The sequence below is a fragment of the Lissotriton vulgaris genome, chromosome 3_1 (genome assembly GCF_964263255.1).
Source record: "Lissotriton vulgaris chromosome 3_1, aLisVul1.2, whole genome shotgun sequence".
Lineage (NCBI taxonomy): Eukaryota > Metazoa > Chordata > Amphibia > Caudata > Salamandridae > Lissotriton > Lissotriton vulgaris.
Window position 1 is genome coordinate 44,520,643 of NC_141689.1, and position 24,774 is coordinate 44,545,416.

General features: G+C 45.9%; 1 protein-coding gene across 1 annotated transcript in view; it reads left to right on the top strand.

Moving 5' to 3' along the window:
* Positions 1–24,774, top strand: part of TMEM8B (transmembrane protein 8B) — a 445,096-nt gene that overhangs the window by 286,025 nt on the left and 134,297 nt on the right. The window contains exons 4-5 of the mRNA XM_086960043.1: positions 7,941–8,074; positions 18,894–19,165. Coding sequence (XP_086816169.1) covers positions 7,941–8,074; positions 18,894–19,165 — 406 coding nt within the window. The remainder of the gene's footprint in view (positions 1–7,940; positions 8,075–18,893; positions 19,166–24,774) is intronic.

The following is a 24,774-nucleotide window of genomic DNA, read 5'->3' on the forward strand; positions in this document are numbered from 1 at the left end:
TGTCTACCCCGTGCTCTCTGCCTCCACTCCTGTTTATACTCCTGCTCGAGCCCTTGGCAGGCTGGATTTCTTGTGATGCTTCACTGTGGGGGTTCGACGCGGGGGGTGAGGAGGGGTTGGGGAATGGAGCACCACATCGCACTTTACGCTGATGACGCGCTCTTTATGTAGTGCTCCCATCGCCCACAATTCCCACGGTGCTGTAGATTCTTGGGTTTTACAGAGAAGCTTTGGGGCTTATTATCAATTGAGCACAATCGGCTCTGGCTCCCTGGAGGGGCCGCAGATTGAGTCAGAACCACCGGTACAGCCGGCGGTGAGTAGACTGAGATTCTGACCCATGGGCACGGACATGGCATTGGACTCCCCTCCCCTCTCCATCCCACATAGTTGGGTACATCTCTAAGGGTGGGCAGAATTTGCGAAATTTCCGCAAGCACACAGAAATATCGCGAAGATGCTGAAGATTTTTCCCACCCGTCCGCTGTATTTTTCTGCGTGATCGCTATGGAAATGACATGTTTGCGTCCTCACGTTCTCGCTCGCGGTGGAGAATGACGTGTTCGGATTCTCTTCTCTCAATCCTTGTCGCACTCGATATGACGTGTTCGCGTCCTCACGCTCTCGCTCGCAGTGGAGAATGAAGTGTTTGAGATCTCATACTCTCGCGGTGCATGATCGCGAGACGAATGACGTGATCGCGGGCGCGATATCTCGCGAGATAGTGCAAAATGGCTACCAACAATCCAACATCTCGGGCAGCACGCCCAGGCCTATACATCTCCCATGTGCTACACGGAGTGGTTGAACCCGCCACAGGAAGAATGGATTTTGGCTTGAGGTTGACGCCACCAAAGCGGTGGTAAGCGCAAAAGATAGTTTTGTAAGACTTCAGAAGATGGTGGGGGGGGGGCAATCATTTAAAAAAACTTGGTGTGGCCCAAAAGATTAAGCAACAGTTTCATCCAACGATTACGGTCCAATGTTAGGCAAGACAACAAAGGGCGGGCATTCCACCCCAACTAGTGCCTGCTGCCCAAGCCATCCGTAAAGCTTTGGGGGCCTGGAAGAGTCTGCACTGTCACACTTGAAGGAGTGTGAGGGTTAGCAGCTGTGAGTTGGCAATGCAGGCTGGGGCAACGGGTGGTACCAGCTGCAGTGGCCTCCTTATGATGGCCCAGATACTTTTGTTTTCTTTTTTGTTGTTGTTGAAATTAAGCCCTGTCAAACGTACCGTGAAGTTGTTGCAAATCTTCAAGAGTTTCCCGCAGGCAGAGGGCACCTGATGAACAACTGTAGGGGGCGCCACAGCACAGTCTGCTAGTGTCTCCTAAGCCCCTGGGAGCAGCACGAAAGGGTCACACAGAACAGGCAGGATCTCAGGGTCTTCACAGGCCTCCTGCAGGCAGGAGATCAGTCTGGTGCAAGCCTGTTCACTCCTTTCTACCTAGGGTTACGACTCTGCAGCTCCTTGGCCAGGGTGTCTTCTATATTTCAAGTTCCAGAGTGGTATGAGGAGTACCTATTGGCAAGAGCCTTTGCATAGTGCAAACATATATCATTGGTGCCCCCTGAGCCAGTTACCACTCCTGAAGGATGCAGCCCTGCTCTGCGAGCGTGCCTTGAGGCAGACAAACTCCCAAGAGACCTTTTACTGTGAAGGGTCAAAATGGGCGAACAACCTTTACAACGCAACTTTTACAACGCTCTACCATTACAACGCAGTCATTACATCGCAAAATCCCTTACATCGCAGGCCATTACAACGAACCAATACATCGCATGACACTACAACGCATACCATTACAACGAATGTCTGACATAATATCGACAGACAGAATATCGAAATGCAAAAATATCGGAGCAAAAATATCGACAGCAAAAATATCGGAATCCTATCTTCATTAAGGTAAGTACAAAAATATCGAAAAAATAATATCGTAGTACAAAAATATCGGAATAAAAAATATCGTTTTTTTAAATGTATTATTAATAATGTACAAATAATTTTAAAATACATATAATTTTACAAATATTAAATAAAAATATTAAAACAAAATTAAAACTAATACATATACATTTAAAATAAATAAAACACTTAATAATTTAATGTAATTTTAATTTTTATCATGTAATTTATTTGATTTAATGTAATATTTTTTTGTTTTTACCCTGTACGCCTGTACCCCAAAAACCCAAAACTGACCCTGAACCCTAAAAATATCCCTGTACCCCAAAAACCCAAAACTGACCCTGAAACCTAAAAATACCCCTTTACCCAAAAACTGAAAACTGACCCTTATCCCTAAAAATACCCCTTTACCCAAAAACTGAAAACTGACCCTGAACCCTAAAAATACCCCTTTACCCAAAAACTGAAAACTGACCCAGAACCCTAAAAATACCCCTTTACCCAAAAACTTAAAACTGACCCTGAACCCTAAAAATACCCCTTTACCCATGAACTGAAAACTGACCCAGAACCCTAAAAATACCCCTTTACCCAAAAACTAAAAACTGAGCCAGAACCCTAAAAATACCCCTTTACCCAAAAACTGAAAACTGACCCTGAACCCTAAAAATACCCCTTTACCCAAAAACTGAAAACTGACCCTGAACCCTAAAAATACCCCTTTACCCATGAACTGAAAACTGACCCTGAACCCTAAAAATACCACTTTACCCAAAAACTGAAAACTGACCCAGAACCCTAAAAATACCCCTTTACCCAAAAACTGAAAACTGACCCTGAACCCTAAAAATACTCCTTTACCCAAAATTAATTAATATTATTTAATTACCAATTAATTATTAATTAACAATAACAATAAAGTAAATATATTAGCACATTTGCTGTAATTAATTTAATTTAATAATTAATATTATTTTTCCCAATTAATTAATTAATAATAACAATAAATTATATATAAAAAATTACGATAATTAATGTAGTTAAATAATTAATATTAATTATTTACCAACTAATTAATAATTATAAATATGTACAAAATTATATTAATTATTTAACGAATTAATAGAAATTAATTACCAATTAATTATTAATTAAAATATGTACAAACATATATCAATTAATTCATTATTATTAAATTGCTTCCCACCCTATTCCCCTATAAACCCATAACCCGCTACAGAACATATTTATCAATTAATCAATTAATTAAAAATAATTAAAAATGATTTCTCAATTAATTAATTAATAATTCCTACTAATTAAAAATTAATTTAACATAATTAAATTACTTCCCACCCTATTCCCCTATAAACCTACAACCCGCTACAGTAGTAAAAGACAATATTTAATTAAATTACATTAAAAATAAATAATAAAACATAATAAATACAATATAATATACACTAAATTTATTTAAAAATTGATATTAGTAACATCGAAGTTATTAATTTCGATATTATTGACATCGATATTTACAACTTCGATATTACTGATATCATACCAATATCGATATTAAGACTGTCGATATTACTTACCTTCGATATTTTGTCCCATCGATATTTAAACTTCGATATTTTTGTATATCGATATTTAAAAATCGATATTTTGTCTGTGTACCCATTACAACGCATGTCATTATAACACAGTCATTGCAACACACACCATTACAACGCAAATCATTACAACGCATAGTACCCTTACACTATCCAAAACTTATCCTACTGTTGCACCCCCTGGAGTTAGAATAGTAATTTTTACCCATACACTATCCAACACTTACCCTACTGCTGCACCCCCTGGAGTTAGAATAGTAATTTTTACCCCTATTCTATCTAATACTTACCATACATGCAATGTAATGGTATGCGTTGTAATGGTATGCGTTGTAAAGGTAGTATGCATTGTAATGGAATGTGTTGTAAAGGTAGTTTTAGACAATTTGTTGTAATGGCATGTGTTGTAATGGAATGCGTTGTAAAGGATGTTGTGTTGTAAAAAATGCGTTGTAAAGGCATGCGTTGTAAAAGTATGCGTTGTAACGTCATACAACTGTCAAAATGCCATGGCGTGCAACATATTGGCTTCACCTCCTCCCAGGCTTAACATCCTGTCTCCCTAATGGTTTTACTCAGCCTTCTAAATAAGAAAGAATATCGTAACCTCTACATTCAAACACTGCAAGCTAGGCAGACACTCCGACATGCAAACACCATCAGCCAGGCCTGTACCCCTACATGCAAACACTGCCAGCTATTCCAGAATCACTACATGCAAATGCCTCTAGCTAAGCCAGTACCTTACATGTAAACACTGCCAGCTAGGCCGGTGACCCTACATGGATACAGTTCCTGCTAGGCCAGTACCCTTACATGCAAACACTGCCCGCTAGCCTGGTACCTCTACATGCAAACACTGCCAGCTATTCCAGAATCACTACATGCAAATGCCTCTAGCTAAGCCAGTATCTTACATGTAAACACTGCCAGCTAGGCCGGTGACCCTACATGGATACACTTCCTACTAGGCCAGTACCCTTACATACAAACACTGCCAGCTAGGCTGGTACCTCTACATGCATACACTGCCAGCTAGTCCGGAATCACTTCATGCAAATGCCTCTAGCTAGGCCAGTACCCTTAAATGCCATCACTGCCAGCTAGGCTGGTGACCCTACATGGATACACTTCCTGCTAGGCCAGTACCACTGCATGCAAACACCGTCAGTAAGGCCAGTACTTCTACATGCAAACACTTCCAGCTGGGCCGGTAACCCTACATGCAAACACTGCCAGCGATGCCGGTAACCCTACATGCAAACACTGCCAGTTGAGCCAGCACCCCTGCATGCAAACACTGCAAGCTAGGCCGGTAACCCTACATGCAAACACTGCCAGCTAGGCAGGTAACCCTACATGAAAACACTGCCAGCTTGGCCGGTAACCCTACATGCAAACACTACCAGCTAGGCCGGTAACCCTACATGCAAACACTGCCAGTTGAGCCGGCACCCCTGCATGCAAACACTGCAAGCTAGGCTGGTACCCCTACATGCAGACACTGCCAGCTAGGCCGGTAACCCTACATGCAAACACTGCCAGTTGAGCCGGCACCCCTGCATGCAAACACTGCAAGCTAGGCTGGTAACCCTACATGAAAACACTGCCAGCTAGGCCGGTAACCCTACATGCAAACACTGCCAGCTAGGCCGGTAACCCTACATGCAAACACTGCCAGTTGAGCCGGCACCCCTGCATGCAAACACTGCCAGCTTGGCCGGTAACCCTACATGCAAACACTGCCAATTGAGCCAGCACCCCTGCATGCAAACACTGCCAGCTAGGCCGGTAACCCTACATGCAAACACTGCCAGTTGAGCCGGCACCCCTGCATGCAAACACTGCCAGCTTGGCCGGCACCCCTGCATGCAAACACTGCCAGCTAGGCAGGTAACCCTACATGCAAACACTACCAGCTAGGCCGGTAACCCTACATGCTAATACTGCCAGCTAGGCTGGTACTCCTACATGCAAACACCACCAGCTAGGCAGGTACCACCCACATGCAAACACCGCCAGCTAGACCAGTACCCATAATTGCAAACACTGCCAGTTGAGCCGGCACCCCTACATGCGTACAGTACTGGCTAGTCCGATACACCTACATGCATACACAGCCTGCTTGGCTGGTACCCCTGCATACAAACACCACCAGCTGGGCCAGTACCTCTACATGCAACCACTGCCAGCAAGACCGGACCTCCTGCATGCATACCCGTCATGCTAGGCAGATACCCTACATGCAAACACTGCCAGCTAAGCTGGCACATCTACCTGCAGTGAACAGGTAAAAGGTGCCTTCAAGGGAAATTGTTTCTGATTTATATTCGAATTAATTAAACTCAATTGTAAGGACAAATCAATGGTCCCAAGGTTGAAAATTAAATCAAAAAGTAAGTTTCTTTTAAGTCATGTATAAATTTCAAAAGATGTAAGAAAGTTTTAAGAAAGAAAGCAAGAACGGGTGTATATGAAAGTATTGAATTTATCGCAAGGAATAAGGCAAAAATACATACAAATATGAAAACAGGCCCACAGGAATATCCGTATTACATCAATATATAACACTGTAGGTACTGTTACACCTTTCCCTCTTATCAAAATTGTAAATTAATTATTGGTAGGAGAAGGCGATGGTCGGCGTTTCGGTCTCTTATGTATCCATCTGCGAGACCATCTGTGTGCCAATACGTTTCTCCCTCTGCTCACGCTTGTAACCTTCCCTCTCCTTCTTTAGGTTTCTGTCATGAGTGCCAATATTTTTCTCCCTCTGCTCATACTTGTGACTTTTCATTTCCTTCTTCAGGGTTTCTTTGATGAATGGCAGTACTTTTCATCCTCTGCTTACATTTGTAACATTTCTTCCCTTTTTCAGGGTTTCAGTGATTGATGAATGCCAGTACGTTTCTCCTATTGCTTATGATTATGACTTTTCCTTTCCTTCATCAGGGTGTCTGTCATGAGTGCCTATACATTTTTCCCTCGCCACACATTTGTAACATTTCATCTCCTTCTTCAGGTTTCTGTCATGAGCGCCAATACGTTTCTCCCTCTGCTCATGCTTGTGACTTTTCCTTTCCTTCAACAGGGTTTCTGTGATAGTCACCAGTACATTTCTCCCTCTGCAAACAATTGTAACATTTCATTTCCTTATTCAGGTTTCTGTCTTGAGTGCCAGTAGTTGTATCTTTCTGCTCATGGTTGCAAGTTTTCCTCTCCTTCTTCGTAGTTTCTCTGATAAGTGCCAATACGTTTCTCCCTCTGTACATGCCAGTAATCTTTCCTCTCCTTCTTCAGGGTCTTTATGACTAATGCCAGTACTTGCCTATCTCTGCTCATGCGTGTAACCTTTCCTCTCCTTCTTCAGGGTATCTGTTATGAATGCCAATACTCGTCTCTCTCTGCTCTTGCTTGTAACCTTTCCTCTCCTTCTTCAGGGTCTCTGTGATGAGTGCTAGTACTAGTCTCTCTCTACTCATGACTGTGCCTTTACCTTTCCTTCTTCAGATTTCTGTCAGGAGTGCCAATACTTGTCTCTCTCTGCTCATGCTTGTAACCTTTCCTCTCCTTCTTCAGGGTCTCTGTGATGAGTGCTAGTTCTAGTCTCTCTCTACTCATGACTATGACTTTACCTTTCCCTCTTCAGATGTCTGTCAGGAGTGCCAATACTTGACTCTCTATGCTCATGCCTGTAACCTTTCCTCTCCTTCTTCAGGGTCTCTGTGATGAGTGCTAGTTCTAGTCTCTCTCTACTCATGACTGTGACTTTACCTTTCTTTCTTCAGATTTCTATCATGAGTGCCAATACTTGTCACTTTCTGCTCATGGTTGGAACTTTTCTTCTCTTTCTTCATGGTTTTTGTGATAAGTGCCAATACGTTTCTCGCTCTGTAGATGCCTTTAACCTTTCACTTCCCTCTTCAGGGTCTCTGTGATGAGTGCCAGTACTAGTCACTCTCTGCTCATGATTGTGACTTTCCCTCTCATTCTTCAGATTACTGTCATGTGTGCTAATATGTTTCTACCTCTACTCACACTTGTAACCTTTCCTCTCCTTCTTCAGGTCTCTGTCATGAGTGCCAATACATATCTCTTTCTTCCCATGCTTGTGGCTTTTCCTTTCCTTCTTCCGGGTTTCTGTCATGAGTGCCAGTACGTTTCTCCCTCTGCTCACGCTTGCGACTTTTCCTTTCCTTCTTCAGGCTCTCTGTCATGAATGCCAATATGTTTCTCCCTTGGCTCACGCTTGTAACCTTTCATGTCCTTCTTCATGGTCTTTACAATGAGTGCCAGTACGTTTCTCCCTCTGCTCTCGCTTGTGACTTTTCCTTTCCTTCTTCAGGGTTACTGACATGAGTGACAATACGTTTCTCCCTCTGTTCACGCTTCTAACCTTTCCTGTCCTTCTTCAGGGTCTTTATGACGAGTGCCAGTACTTGTTCCAGCCCCAGCTGATTGTCCAGCGCTTGATTGGGATCCCCGTGCTGTATCCTGGATACATTACAGAGCAGATGATCCAGCCGCACAACAGGTCCGCTCTGTACAAGTAAGTCTCTCATCTGGCCTTGGGCAGTGCCCGCTTCCTAAAATGATGTCAGATATTGGAAATTTAGCCTGGTTGTTCCCAATCCTTAAGAAAGAGGCTTAATAATAATAATAATAATGGTGATGATGATGATAATAATAATAATAATAATAATAATAATAATAATAATAATAATAATAATAATAATAATAATAATAATAATAATAATAATAATAATAACAATGATAACAATGATAATAATAATAATGTTACCAAGCCGTTTACCTGTGGTACAAAGACAGCTTTGTTATTTAACAAGATGGCCCCAGGTACAGGCTACAACTCACCGATAGTACTGCATTATGCCAGGAGATTGCGGTCTCTCATAGCAGTCTCTGCTCCCAAATGCCCCAATGCCTCAAAAGCACTAGAAACAGAGCCTTTGCGGCTTGGGAATTCTTCTTCTTTGATAATAAGTGCAAAAAAACTCATAGTCCTTGGAAAGGATGGCTTCCATGCTTTTTTATTCAACAGCGTTTCATATAGCACAATCTTGACCCGAAGGTAACGGGTATCAGAGCACTTTACACGAGCACCAGTTGTGTATGTGTAAATGTATAGGCATTTATATAGCACACTACTTACAAAGGCGCTTCGACCACTGCGAAACCCTTCCTGGTTTCCCTGAGAGATGGTCCCTTAATGGGTATCTCCAGGGTGAGACCAGGCATCCCCGGCGGTCTGGTGGGGCCGTTAGTGAAGATGAGGCAAGCTAATGCCCAGAGTTGCCGAGTGTGATCACTGATCAGAGTGGGCACCGAGGCGAGAGAATTATCGAGTCCTCTGACCCTGGTCCAGAAACCTGCCGCGCCGGGAATCGAACCCTGGTCCCGGGCCATCCTCTGCTCTCGGGTCTGCCGCCTCTAACCGGTGAGCCACACTACTTCACTGTCACAGTTGCATTACATGAGGACACATTCTTTTTGTTAGGCACTGGGAGATTAAGTGATTTGGGCAGAATCGCCGGATGTTGAGCGTCGTTGCCGAGACTCGAACCTGGTTCCCCAGCTCCAACGTCGACCGCTGTAGCCGTTAGTCCAACTCCTTTCCCGCAAAACCAAGCCTGAGGGCCAGATTTACATCTTGGTGAACAGGTTACTCTGTCCCAACGGGGACCGATATCCCATCCGCCAAAATATAAATCCTGTAGGATATATTGGAATGTGTAATTTGACAGAAGGGATATCCGTCACCATTGTGATAGAGTAATCTGTCCACCAAGATCTGAATCCGGCCCTAAGTCCTTGACCTTTAGAGCTATCCCAGAATTCTTCCCTGTATTCTTTCTCTGATACCTCCAGATGAAGCACAACGCGTGCCAATCTACTGGCACCTAGAGTCGTGCCGCGGTAGCTAAGAATAATGATTGGCTAGCACAGAACCTGACCTACAAGGAACGTATACTCTATTTATTCAAGATGGCCACCACCATTGGAAGTCTCGCGAGAGACCAGTGGCATTCTGGGACTCGTAGTTTGTCTTGCTTCCACTTGTGACTTTCGTGTAGTACAAGTCTTTCTGATGCAAAACCTCATACCAAGCTGCACTCACACTCAGCGCTGACCTCCTCTGTATGGGACGACACGAGTAGGTAAGAAAATGGTATGAGTGCATCTCTATGCCAACACGACAAGTACAGGAGATTGCAAGAGCGAGCCATTTCCATCTCCCAGGGTGCACAGTACGCTCATCTAAACCATGTTACACCACGACATCACTCACAAAGGACAACAAGATACCACACACCTCCCTTCTTAGACAACAAAGGAACAAGGTGACAACACAACAATGACTAGGAGATATGCCACCTCACTTTTATGAATAAAAAAGGACTAGAAACAATACCTATATTATTTATCAAAAGACGGCTGTAAGTTTACTTGGAACTGACAATGCAGGAAGGACCATAGCGGATGCTGCTACACAGCAGCCATAGCAGTCAGCACTTCATAACCCAATGATCAAGAGTATCTATTAATCCACCGCCCACTGGGGCCTCTCCAAACACAATTCTCTCTTCACAGATCTGTCTAAAAACACTCAAAGCTCCCACTTCCTGGACACAATTAGAGAAATTACGGAAATCATTTTCAGTCAACATAGTTTGAAATCAAACTTTCCACAACAAGAGCTCAGCAACTCTGATAGTGGAGAAGTGTGGCTCAATGGTTAGAGCGGCAGACCCTGATGCAGTATTCTGGCCGGGACCAGGGTTCAATTCCCGGCTCGGCCGGTCTTGGGCTCAATTTCCACGGACCTGATAATTCTCGCCTCGGTGCCTATTCCAATCATGGAGTCCCACTCTGCAACTCTGGGCAATAACTTGCTTAATCCCCACAACGGCCCGCACAACGCTAAGGATGCCTGGCCTCCACCTTGGGGGTGCCCAGGAGTGGACGCCTCACAGGGAAAGCCAGGAACGGTTCCACAGCGGTATGAGAACAGCGCCAGGACACCACAGCTGGGGTATCAGTGCGCTATACAAGTACAATATTTCATTTATGTCATTTAAATGTCATTCTGCCTGTGAACCAAGCACACGGTAAGAAGCTAAAATGGCAACACTCTCCTCCCATAAACACGTGTGTCCCACTTCCATCTCGGCTGTGTATTTAGGGCGGGCGAAAAAGCATTGTTCTTTTTTCATGCAGCAGAAGTGTGTAAAAAAGACACAACACTCCTTCTCAGCCTAATGTGAGTTTATTGTAAAATTGCCGGGGAGCTGTCAAATGTAGTGCAAGGCAATTGCGGGCCAGAGATTCTCTGTTGATCATCTGAATCGAGTAATACTAAAGTTCACACAATTTACAAATATTTGTAGACACTTTCTCTCAACACAAATATATAGGAGCGAGAAATCTAAAATAGAAACTCAAAGTTAGTGAGTCATGAGCAGGCGCCAGGACCTTCTGAAGGGAAGGAGTGTGAGAAGTCCTTCCCGCACATACATGTAACACTAACAGCAGTCATACATGTACCACTAGTAGGCGCCGACTCAGCTATATTTTAACAATCCATGCTTAGTGGTGCCAACTTGTGAACGAGAATACGCTTTGCTGGCACAGTTCAGTAAATGTGCATTGTGTGATGGAGTCACATGGCCGCAGTACATTTACAATGTGTGTAAATGAGCAAGAATAGGAAGGTGTCAGTGGTCTTCAAATTAACATCAACAACGAAAAACCAAATCATTAATGAAATATAACAAACAGAACACATTAAGGCGCACATGAACATAGCATGTTCAAAGTAAACCTATATGCATTAAGGCATGGGTGAATTCACTTGAACTGGAACGTTGGGAGAATCCATCATATGTAGGATCCAGTTTCATACCTGTACATGTCATTTGAAATCACAGTGGTGTCTTGCTCCGGGCCCTTTAAAGAGAAGAAGGTCAGTAGGACCGCGTCATTCTATTTGTTTTACCAACCAATCAGAATTGTTATAGTCCTTTTCAGGAATTCTTATTCTCTGTCTTTAACCAATGAGAGTGGGGAAGTGTGGTAAGATAAGTATCATTGGCTGTTCAGCAGCCATGGTCAACCCACCCTTCCTTGGACAATTTGATGCCTGGGTGGAGGAGGGGGGGCACAGCTCAAACCCACTTTGCTTTCCTCTGATTTCTGCCCTTTTTCTAATCCATCCAATGACTTTAACGGTATTAAAAATAAGGGGCCTACATGTTCTCTCTTTGCAAAATATTGATCGATTCCTTATATGCAGCTCTACCCCTGGAATCCCTTCCAGGATAACTGCCCTTAAGAAAACTCCATAGAGTGCGAAAATGTCAAAAGTAATTGCTAAACCTCTCGCATCTAAGGATTTCACAGAATTACCAACCCACCACTGGGACCGTCAAAATAGTCTTGATGGTGACTGACTGACGCACTGCACTACGGGGGGGGGGGGGGTTATTTATGAGCTTTGAATGTGGTGCCCCGTATGAGCTTGGGTTCTACTTACGTACCGGAACGGGTACACGCGTGGTGGTTTCCCCTTATACGGTGAGCCACATTGAAAGTTGAATAGAATTGTTAAATTGGATATTTCAAGAATAATTGGAGATCTGACATAGATAATATCTGACCTTAGTTCCTAATATTGTCACCTTTGGGACAGAATTACAACCAATAGGGAGGTATCATTTAAAGAAGATTTAGCCCTGAGGAAGATGCGGGACAATTCTCGCCACAGTGTGACGAAACACGTGTTGTCTGCGTCTAAGGCTAAGAAGTAATGGAGTCGAAGATAAGAATAATAAAGAGCAAAAGACAAAGAAAATCACTACTTATGTCTGTGTATGATGCGTATTGAATTCATCTGCGTGTGCTGGGGGACTACACACAGATGGCGAGGTTAGTCAGGGCTTGTACTTTCTTCGGTGGAGCTGCAGTCTTTCAAATTAAGAAGATCTTTTCAGGACCATACATAGCTTTCCGACATCTTCATCTTGGGTGTCAGGCACTTTTGAGAGCCCGTGACATCCATGGCCTAGTGCACACCCGTTTCAAGTAGCTCCAGAACCAAGAAGCGTGATGAGCTCAGGGGGTGAGCAAGAAGGAGGCAAGCCAGGGTGACATGGTCCCTATCGGGGAGGGTCCTGGACCAGGCGGGATCTCTCAAAGAGGACCGACAAGTGGAAGAGTTGGTCGACCATTCCGAAGAGGTGGAGGGTGGTTGGGTCAGGAGAGAGGCCGGTATTCAACCCAGGAGACGTTGCTGTCCATGGAAACCACATCGCCACATGGCAGGCTGTGACCACGGCTGGTGTGGGTTCCATGATGTGTCTTGTAAAACCAAGAAGGCACCTAGGACTTTGAAGCACATGCTAACGTAGGATTGATGCTCTCAGGAAGACACCTTTGGGTCTGGAATAGCAAGAGTTGAGAGTAGCTCCCGGAAATGTGCTACCAGAGGAGGCAGACAACAGCAAAGAGTTTGTGCAGCTGGGTGTATTTAGAGTTATGCTTCAAGCACAGGCCTGCCAACTCACCACAATATGTCACATGATGCTACAATGTGTCACATGATGGAACCGTGTGTTACATGATGCCGCCACAATGTCTCCACTCTTCACACGGTCACCCAGTGATGAGCCAGTATCACAAGATGTAAAGAAGATGTGCTGGGAACTCTTAAATAGATCATGTTTCCTGCTCATTTGTGGAGGCGCTGAACATCTAAAAACCTGTTACCAAGTTTGTCCCCCACCCCATGAGGCGCCTTCATAAGCCTTTTATTTTGGCGAGTGGTGGGCAGAAAAGGCGGCTCAAGCCATAACGAGCCCTAAGGCCTGACCTGTCAATTAAACCTCGCAGGCTTTTTAGCCCTTGACTGACACAATGACCCGCTCACTGCCCATGGCTCCTCCCACTCTATGATTCTTCATCCAATGATAGGCTGAAAGCCCCCCCCCCCCCCCCCCACCAGGCCTCTCTCTTGCAAAGTTAAAATATTCTCAAGGTTGGCTGGTTGTGGACTCAGGGGCAGACTTACTAAGAATTCACGCAGCGCTTTGCAGAAAGGCAAGTTGCCTGATGCGTTGCGTGAACCGGAGAGCAGAAGAGCTCCATATTTACGGATATGTGGCGCTCTTCAGTCCCCTTCCAGCGCTGGCACGCTTGTGGCTGCCTAGCATCAGCGCAGTCCAGTGGCGTAACGAAACTTGAGGGGGCCCCCCTGCAAACTACATGGAGGGGGCCCTCCTCCCATCCTCCGTGCCAGTCTAGAGCTCTCAGGCCAGCGACCCGCCATACTGCGGGGGATGCGGGGCTATTGTTACGCCACTGTCACCAATCCAGCCGTTATAAGTAACACTGGATGGTGGAATCAAAGGTTGGGCCTAGTCTGCCCGCAGGCTATCATAGGTGGTGGTCCATTCATTACAGGGTCCCTGCCATCAGTAGGCCGGGGAAGTTTGCCCAATTCTAGGTGGGTTCCTGATGCAGACTCCTGTCATGATATACAACATCGGGCTTACTCATCGTTCAGTTTTGACAAAAGTGCATCCTCTACTCCTTTTCATTTCCGTTTTAAAACATTAGACAATGCGACAATGCAGTATTTCAAAAGCAGATGTAACTACAAAGAGCAAATTTTGATAATACATTTTTATTAGTAGACAATAGCAATCTTAAGAGGCATTGTATAGCTTCATACACACCGTGACCCCAATTCCATCACAGTCTCTCTCTCTCTCTCTCTCTGTCATTCAGTCTCTCTCTCTCTCTCTCGCTCTGTCATTCAGTCTCTCAGTCAGTCAGTCTCTCTCAGTCAGTCAATCTGTCAGTCAGTCAGTCACTCTCTCTCTCCCTCAGTCAGTCTCTCTCTCGCTTTCTCTGTCAGTTTCTCAGCCAGTCAGTCTCTCAGTCAGTCAGTCTTCAGTCTCTGAGTCAGTCAGTCTCTTCTCTCTCTCCACTCTCTCTCTCCATTCTCTCTGTCAACTCTATCTCTACTCTCTCTCTCCACTCTCTCTCCACTGTCTCTCCACTGTCTCTCCACTGTCTCTCTCTCCACTTTCTCTCTCTCTATTCTCTCTCCACTCTCTCACTCTCACTCTCCCTCTCTCTCTCTCTCTCCACTCTCTCTCCACTGTCTCCCTCCACTCTCTCTCCACTCTCTATTCTCTTTCTCCACTGTCTCCCTCCACTCTATCTCTCCACTCTCTCTCCACTCTCTATTCACTCACTCTCCCTCCACTCTCTCTCTACTCTCTCCACACTCTCTCCACTCTCTCCCTCCACTCTCTTTCTACTCTCTTGCCACTCTCTCCCTCCACTGTCTCTTTCTCTACTCTATCTCTACTCTCTCTTTCCACTCTCTCCCTCTCCACTCTCTCTCCACTGTCTCCCTACACTCTCTCCCTCCACTCTCTCTCCACTGTCTCTCTCTCTCTACATTCTCTCTCCACCCTCTTTCTCTACTCTCTCTCTCTCTCTCTCCACTGTCTCTCTCCACTCTCTCTACACTCTATCTTTCTCCACTCTCTCTCTCCACTCTCTCTCAACTCTCTCTCTCACTCCACTCTCTCTCCCACTCTCTCTCACAAAGTAGTGTGTGTTGCCATGGGCGTACACAGAAATATTTCCGAGGGGGGGGCACATTTTTAACTTCATCACCATCCCCCTTGCACCCTTCTCCCCTCTGCCTTGCACCCTTCTCCCCTCCCCCTTGCACCCTTCTCACAAGACCTGGAACCCATCTCCTCTCTACCTTGCACCATTCTCCCCTCTACCTTGCACCCTTCTCGCCCCCCCTTACAAACCCCCCTGCGGACGCCCACATGGTGCGTGCTAACAAGAGTGCTTACCTGAGGGCACCATTTTGCTGCCTCATCTCCTCTCATATGTGCTTTGCCCTTGGGAATGCTGACAGTCTGACTCTGAGGGCCCCCACTCCCAGAGGGGATACCGACTCAGACATACTCCACCTTTCTCACAGTTTAAATACAGAGAAACAATAGACTGATATTATAGAGGCAAATTCACTAAAGAATACAAACTTTCCACACCACCCTCACCAGAAATAGTCTTGCAAGTGTGTGGGACAGTGTGTTACCCGTCTGCCCATTCTTCCTTAGGAAATGGCAACCAGTTCATGAATACCATGCATATTTGCATCCATACTCTTGTCATGAGTGTGGCGTGTGCCTTCAAAACCTGTCGGAAGAACATCATCTCCATTTCCCCTCTCACAACTAGGTAGACCTGACCTCATGACTTGTTCTGTGTCCTAATTGCTCTGTGCTGCCTCCTGCTCGGGGCCCCCTTCCTCTTTCCGGGCCTTGCAGGCTCTGACTGAAGAGAAACATTGCAACTTGTTACTTTGTTTCTCTTCAGTCAGAGGGAGGGGGCGAGGGGCTCGGAGCAGGCTGCAGCCAGCCTGCACCTGCTTTAGAGGGAGAGAGGCTTGCTTCAGCGCATGCCTCTCTCACAGCTCTCTGAAGTGCTGAGGGGCCCGGGGCCCCCTTCATTTACTGAAGAGAGTGGTCCCTCCCCCCGCACTGCGGGGGCTGCGGGGGTGTTTATTACGCCCCTGGCGCAGTCAACCTTGCAGTATGCTGCAAGGGTGCCGGCGTTATAGGCAGGATTTGTTTGTGCAGGAAAGGACGCCTTCCAAGGAGGTTTTTTCGTCTTTCAATGTGTGATCCATTCTGCGTCACGCATTTAAACAGGACGTAACCAGGCGAAATAAACATATATCTCCTTGTTATGCTTCTCTGTGGCAGGCGTATGGATTTCATGCAATTCCACCGCCACAAACCGCTGTAAATCTGGGATTGTGTGAAATCCATGGGTCGATGCCCATGAACGCCCATGCTCCAACCAAGGAACGCCCACGACTATGAAAGGTAACCAGGCGCACGCCGCTGCTTTCCGCTACATTTCTTTACAAAGCCAGGCAAGGACAGCGTGGCTTCGGAAGTCACAAATACGCCTTTTCGATTTCCTGTGTCGCCTCGTGCGATGCAAGGAGGCGCGAAGGCTTAGTAACTGTGGGCCTTGGTCTGCACAGCAGTTTGTGGAGAGCCCTTCTGCAGTAAAAGTGGTTCTGAAATTGCTGCGCGGCTTCTTGAAGCTCGATTCGCCCTGAAGCAAAATGAAAAATAAAATCATTTCATATTTTACTTACCGTGGAAGGGTCAGGAAAATGAATGCAGTATTGTTCCCCGTACACTGAAGCCGCTGCCTGGCAGTGTGAGCAATATACAAGAAAACCAAATGAAATGAAAAATCAATACAAGTATTTCTTGCCGCGTCCCATCTTCACAAACAGCAATTTGCCAGTTCAGGAACAAGCTGTATGTTTCTGATTCCTGTTCATGCACAATGAAGGGTTTCCATGAACATATTTGTGACTTCATAACCATGCAGCTGTGTGAGGGACAGGACTGTGTCTGGTGCAATTGTTGCTGTTATTAGATTTTGTGTTATTCAGTCTCCAGGGTGCACCTGCTTTCTTTTCAATACTTTCATCTTCTTGAGGTTTCTACATTTCTCCCTATCTTTCCTTTACTTTCACTTGCCTCTTTTTTAACTTATTTTTTCTCTCCTCTATCTCCCTTCTGCCTATGTTTCTCATTTGTCAATACTTCCCACATAATTGTCTTCCTTTCACCTCATCAGGAGAGTCCCTCTTTCCTCCAGGTGAAGTCCAGAATGCTGTAAATATGTCAGTAAACCCTACTGAATCAAAGGGCCAAGATCATTCTGTGGGATTAATGCTGAAATTGATTCACAAAACGATTCTTCCTTTTCTTCGATTTCTATGAGAGCGACAGCTCAGCCCAGTCAACGTGTTTCATAAAAAATAAAATTGGGAACTTCTTCAGGGCTGTAAATTATATTCTCATAAGACAAATAAAATCCTCTTTAGTTCAATCAATCACTCAAATTCTATACAACCCATATCACCAAAACATAAAGTTAAAGTAGAAAACACATAAAAAATAAGGAAGAATATTTCCACTATTAAAAAAAGGGGGACAAATTTATTCAGCCGGTATTTACTATATGTACCTTCTAAAAAACATCACATTGCATGTGCATTAAAAATTATTTTGATATGTATATTTAGAATTTAAAAACACCAAATTGTTGAATCCTAAACAATAAACATATAACGTCGCAATTAATACAGTATACATAAATCAATACAACTTCATAAAAAAAAACACAGTGGGAGAACAAATCAGACAGAATATCATGTAATTAAATCATCACTAGTCTGTGTCGGATCATTTGTTTCCTGTCGAAACTTCAATGTCTCTTGACTCAAAATGTCCCAGAGATCTAGCATCCTAAGGAATAGCAGAGCATCGACGCGTTTCGGTGAGTATTATAATATCACAGCCAACTTCTGTAGGAAAGATATCTCCCAGCAACAGTTTGTTCACTATGCAATGTAAAATATAAAAACAAGGGAGGTGCTAAAGGGAAAATTAAAAGACAGAGGATACCCAAAAAGGTTGATTACGCATTGATTTAAGCGAGCCAGATTCAGGAGGCCTCTCGACGGCGCTCGGCCAGTTCCATAAGGAGAGGTGGGTCTCGGGGTGGTCGGCCAGATAGCCTCTGCCTCCCCCCTAAGATCGCCTTTCTAACAGTACATATAGTGTATAGTGGCTGAATACATTTTCCCCCTTTTTCTAACAGTGGAAATATTCTTGTTTATTTTTTATGTGTTTTCAATTTTATCTTTATGTTTTGGTGATATGGGTTAATAGAAATTGAGTGATTGATTGAACCAAAGAGGATTTTATTTGACCATGGTCTTATTGGTACCCCTCCTCTTTGCTGTCTAATGGACCACTAACTCGCTTTTTGAGAATTATATACACATGCCGTCAAAATGAAGTTATAAAATACAATGAAATCAGCCAATGATGCTTCCAAAGTATATTTTTCATGTACACAGAGGTATAAATCCATAATCCAGGAACAGCGAATCAATAGAAGGTTCTGTGAAACATCATTCACGCGGTGTGAACCAGAACACGTACTGGAAAGGCAGGGATACTACTGCAGTTCCTATGGTAGGATAGTGAATACAATATCATCTATTTATATAATACAACTTTTAAATTATATTTTTCCCTTTGTTCCTCCTCAGTTGGTAACTCTTCCCTTGAGCCACCTCCCCCCTTTCATGACTCTTCCCTTCTCTTGCCTCCCTTGTTCCATTAACCTGATAGGTTCTTTACTCTCTTCTCTCTGTATTTTGAATCTTTGTTCCCTCTTCTTGTTCTCTATTTCACCTGTGCTGATCTTCTTTTCAGGGTCTTTGTTCCCAGCTACACTTCCAAAGTCCGCGTGCAGCTCTTGGGCTGCAGAACTGGGAACAGGTCCGGAGAGGGGTGTCCAGTGTACCTGAAGATCCGAGCCAAGGCCCCCCCACTCCACAACTCCACCTACCAGGACTGCAAGGACCGCAGCGTCTGTGAGGTGCGCGTCCACCTGCCCTTCTGGCAGAACTGGTACTACGTCCTGGTGGAGAAGTACCTGGCCGTCCCCGGCGCCGTCCACTTCCGGGTCACGGTTCAGATCAAAGGTGAGCTTCCGTTGGAGGGCTGGGCATTAATGGTATTTCTGTACCCGAGGAGAGCAGTACAAACAAGAGGGAAGGGCGCACCCAAGATCAACTGTTGACTATGCCTGGTTGGTAAATTCCGTTCTGCTCTTGGAATTTGGGGATCTGACCAAAATTCCGCGATTAGCGGCTTTGCGGAATTTTTTTCTTGTTGGAGCTTTCAAAATGCGTGTTTGCAAGAGATTTCCCCCTGAGCATGCAAACAACGTTCGCAAACAGGAAAAAAGCACAGCAAACGGGCAGAACAAGCAATTCTGCGTTTTTGTGGAACTCTGCGTGCTAGCAGAGATTTTTTACCGTTTGGCGGAGCTTTGCGTAGCGCGACTTCACAAATTCCGCTCACCCCTACTGTTGACCTCCTTTGATGACGTGTGCAGACTGTAGTTAGCAATGGTTGGTTGTGAACATATAAAAAGGTTGGGAACTACCACTGGTGAAAACAGCAGCAGCCTCACAAAACTACACTATATCCTCATCGTATCAAATGTTTCATACACATTGATTTATTTTGGCCAAACTCAGAGTAAAGGTTGTTCATCACTCTGGTGGGGCGTTGGGTTCCTGTGGGGTGCTGTCTGAGCTGCGGCGACTCTCTCCGCCTCCATCAAACCAGCCCTCCCTTGGGAGGGGCTTCTGGATTCAGAAGAGTGAGGCATACCCAGGCCTAGTGCTTGAGCAGAGAAACCAGGTCTTCAAGGAGCACCTCTATGCCGCTAGCAGAGGTTCTTCCACTCAGTCTGCCCTGTGGGCGGACCAGTGAGGAGACCAGCCCTTCCCATCATCACCCGACATGTCTGCGCCATCTAGAGTCCTTCTGTACCCAGCTTCTCAGCTTCACAGGTAGGTTTGGCCAGGTGACGTCTCACCGTGCAGAGGCAGCCACAGGCTGGCGTCACCATAGTGCCTTTAGAAGTGCAGCTGACGGCTCCCCGGGGTATCAGGTGTGGGCAGCACATGTTGTAGATGATGCTTTGAGGTGGGGACTTCAGGCCTTTCGGAAGGAGGGTTTGTGTCTTCCCAAGGTGCAATAAGATATAGTTCAAAGTGACTCCCTCCTGCAGGGGACATGGGTGGTGTCCTGGTTTGGATGCCATGTACCTTCCTCTCTATTCCTGTCTTGCTGCTCAGCCTATGTGGATGAATGGTGGAAGGCTGGAGTGTGTGAGGTAATATGGAATGAGTGGGATGCCTGGTGGATGGATGACAGGTGGAAGAGAGGGCTGAGACGCAAGAGAGCTGCTCCTGGTGGGGCTTTAATGAGCCTATGATTCAACCTAATAATCCGTCAATAAATCTACTTGAATCATCACATCTCGGCTACAGCCTATCTTATTACAACATGATAACTGTCGCGGTTTCAAAGACACATACACAGTTGTGACACACAGAGGATGAACAGAGGTTCCCTGTGTGGTGGTAAAACAGGATCCCAGGGGGGCAGCTGTTCATGATGGCTTCCATTGGTTGCCCACCATTAGGTCATGAAGGCTAAAGCCATGTTTTAATGTCTGCAGTTTACTTTGCTGTAGCCCTCCAGCAGCAACTATCAGGTACTGAGGAACTGAATATGGACAAGGTGCTAGCCTAGGGAGGCCATCAGTGGCCAAAGGGCATGTGATGTATTTGATTCATCCTCAATGGGCCATGCTACTGCATAGAGACAGCGCCAGGAGCCCGGAAAGGCCGATGTGGACTCTGGACAGGAGTCCTCTGTACAGAAAGCCTCTGTGCAGCCGCCTCTCTCTGAGCCAATGTGCGTCCCGGCCATCAGTGGGCATGAGTGGCCCGCCCCTCCCCCCGGCAATCTGTCAGTGACTCACCTTTGATCCTGGGTGTTACTTGCACATTCATGAGCCAGTCTCCTACTTACACAACCGTGATCTTGTGCGCCACTTACCCACTCATAAGCCTGTGTGAAAAGTAATTGGTGCTTATAGTTATGACTGCAGAAATAAATGATCTATAGGGATTGAAAGTAGCATCATTACAAAGTTTGAATATCTTGGAAATATGGTTGTGTTTGGCTGGTTTATTGCTCTACAAGTACTATGATGGAACTGATGATGATTATGTTTGTATTTTAGAAACCCCTGAAGAAGGGATTTTTCCCGAAATGCATAGGGTGATTTTAAATAAAGAGTGGCATGTGGAAACAGTCATTCTCCTGTGTCTATATGAACAGCAAATGAACAAAAACGAAAATGAGTAAAATGAATTGAAAAAAGGGGAGAAAAAAGGATAAATAATTCTGGATAAAATTGAGGATTAATAGAAAAAATTCATTATGAATTTAATTCATTGGATTCATTGGCGATTGGCTGTGCAGATTGATGGGGATTGTAAAGTGGTGCCCTCGTGTTCCCACCTGTGTGCTACTTAGCCACTCATGAGTCTGTGTGCCACATACCCATCCCTGAGCCTGTGTGCTACTTACCCACTCATGAGTCTGTGTGCTACATACCCATCCCTGAACCTGTGTCCTACTTATCCCGTCCATGAGTCTATGTCCTACTTACACAACCGTGATCTTTTGCGCTACTTACCCACCCATGAGCCTGAGTCCTACTTACCCACTCATGAGTCTATGTGCCACATACCCATCCGTTAATCTGTGTGCTACTTACCCACTCATGAGTCTGGGTGCTATTTAGCCCGTCCATGAGCCTGTGTGCTACTTACCCATCTGTGATTGTGTGTGCTACTTATCCATCCATGATCTTACATGCTACTAACTCATCCATGAGCCTGTGTGCTACTTACCCATCCAAGATCTTGTGTGTTATTTACCCGTCCTTGAGCCTGTGTGCTACCTACCCATCCGTGAACCTGTGTGCTACTTACCCATCCATGATCTTGTGTGCTACTTACCCGTCCTTGAGTCTGTGTGCTACTTACCCATCCATGATCGTGTGTGCTACTTACCCATCCATGAGCCTGTGTGCTACTTACCCATCCATGATCTTCAAGTCAAGTCAAGTCAGAGATTTATATAGCGCGCTACATACCCGGAGGGTCTCAAGGCGCTTGAAGAGGGGTGGGGAGTTACTTGTCGAATATCCAAGTTTTAAGTTGTTTTCTGAATGCTAGATGGTTCTGAGTGAGACGGAGGTGAGTGGGGAGTGAGTTCCAGGTTTTAGCTGCGAGGTAGGAGAAGGATCTACCTCCCATGGTGGTTTTATTGATGCGAGGTACAGTGGCAAGGGCTTGGTTGGAGGATCGTAGCTGGCGGGAGGGGGTGTAGAAGGAAAGTCGTGTGTTGAGGCATTCGGGTCCAAGTTTGTAGAGTGCTTTGTGTGCGTGGGTTAGGAGGCGGAAAGTAATCCTCTTATTGACGGGGAGCCAGTGGAGGTTTTTCAGGTGACTAGAGATGTGGTCATTACGCGGGATGTCTAGTATGAGTCTGGCTGATGCGTTCTGGATGCGTTGGAGTTTTTTCTGGAGTTTTGCGGTGATACCGGCATATAGGGTGTTTCCGTAGTCCAGACGGCTTGTAACTAGAGCATGGGTGACCGTTTTTCTAGTGTCGGTGGGGATCCAGCGAAATGTTTTTTTGAGCATGCGAAGAATGTTGAAGCAGGATGATGAAACGGCGTTGACTTGTCTGTTCATAGAGAATGAGGAGTCCAGGATGACGCCCAGGTTCCGTGCGTGGTCCGTCGGGATGGGTGCTTTTCCGAGGGCCTCTGGCCACCAAGAGTCATCCCAGGCGGAGGGGGAGGTACCTAAGATAAGGACTTCTGTTTTGTCTGAGTTCAGTTTCAGACGGCTGTGCTTCATCCACTCGGCTACTTCTTTCATTCCTGCATGTAGGTTGGTTTTGGCGGTGTTAGGGTCTTTGGTGAGTGATAGGATCAGTTGAGTGTCATCCGCGTAGGAGATGATGTTGAGGTTGTGTTGGCGTGCGATGGCCGCGAGGGGGCTCATGTATACGTTGAAGAGGGTGGGACTGAGTGAGGACCCTTGGGGAACGCCGCAGATGACTTCAGTGGCCTCTGAGTTGAATGGTGGGAGGCGGACTCTCTGGGTTCTTCCGGTGAGGAACGAGGTGATCCATTCCAGTGCTTTTCCTTGGATTCCGATGTTGCTGAGGCGTTGTATGAGGGTGCTATGGCAGACTGTGTCGAAGGCTGCGGAGAGGTCGAGGAGGATGAGGGCGACTGTGTCTCCATTGTCCAATAGAGTTCGAATGTCGTCTGTTGCTGCGATGAGGGTGGTCTCCGTGCTGTGTTTGGGTCGGAAGCTGGACTGAGAGGAGTCGAGGGATTTGTTGGTTTCGAGGAAGGTGGCGAGCTGGTTGTTGACAGCTTTCTCAATGACTTTGGCCGGGAATGGAAGGAGCGAGATGGGGCGGTAGTTTGCGAGTTCGGTGGGGTCCGCTGTGGGTTTTTTCAGAAGGGTGCTAAGTTCTGCATGTTTCCAGCTTTCTGGGAAGGTGGCGGAGTTGAGGGAGCAGTTGATGACGTCTCGGAGGTGTGGTGCTATGATGGAGTCTGCTTTGTTGAAGATGTGGTGGGGGCAGGGGTCTGTGGGGGATCCTGAGTGGATGGAGTTCATCAGGCAGATGGTGTCCTCGGTGGAGATTGGGTTCCAGTCGTTAAGGATGTTTAAGGGGGGTGAAGGTCCTGCAGAAGGTTGGGTGGGTTGGTCTCCGGGTCGGTTGTCGAAGCTGTTGTGGATGTCTGCGATTTTGTTGTGGAAGAACGAAGCAAGGGAGTCGCAAAGGGTTTGAGAGGGTGTGATGTCGTTAGAGTTGGCTGAGGGGTTGGTAAATTCTTTGACAATGTTGAATAATTCCTTGCTGTTGTGGGCGTTGTTGTCTAGTCGGTCTTTGAATGCGGCTTTCTTAGCAGATCGGATTAGTTGGTAGTGTATGCGGGTGGCGTTTTTGAAGGCGTCCCTGGTGCTGGTGTTTGGGTCTTTTTTCCAGGCCTTCTCGGGGGAGCGGCAGAGTTTCTTCGATTTCTTAAGATCATCGTTGAAACAGGAGGCGTTTTTGCTGCCTAGTTTGATTTGATGTTTTTTCAGCGGTGCTAGGATGTCGGCGGTGTTGGATAGCCATTGGGTGAGGTTAATGGCTGCTTGGTCGGGGTTTGAGGATTGGGCCAGGGGTTTTGAAGAAGCGATGAGGAGATCAGGTCGATGGTGATTTTGTTCCACTTTCTTCGCAGAGTAGGTTGAGGATGGTTGTGAGTTGTGGTCTTATTGTAGATAAAGTGTACGCAGCTGTGGTCCGTCCAGTGGAGAGTAGTGGTGTGACTGAAGGAGACATGTTTGCTGGAGGTGAAGATAGGGTCGAGTGTGTGACCTGCGATGTGGGTGGGCGTGGTGACGAGTTGTTTGAGTCCGAGGTTGGCGAGATTGTCCAGGAGGGAGGTGGCGTTGCTGTCATTGCTCTTTTCCAGGTGAAAGTTGAGGTCTCCCAGCAGAATGTATTCCTCGGAAGGGAGGGCGTGTGGGGTGATAATGTCAGTGATAACGTCGCTGAATTGTGCACGGGGACCTGGAGGTCGGTAGAGGAGTGTGCCTCTGAGTGTGGTCTTGGGGTCGATGTGGATCTGGAAGTGAAGGTG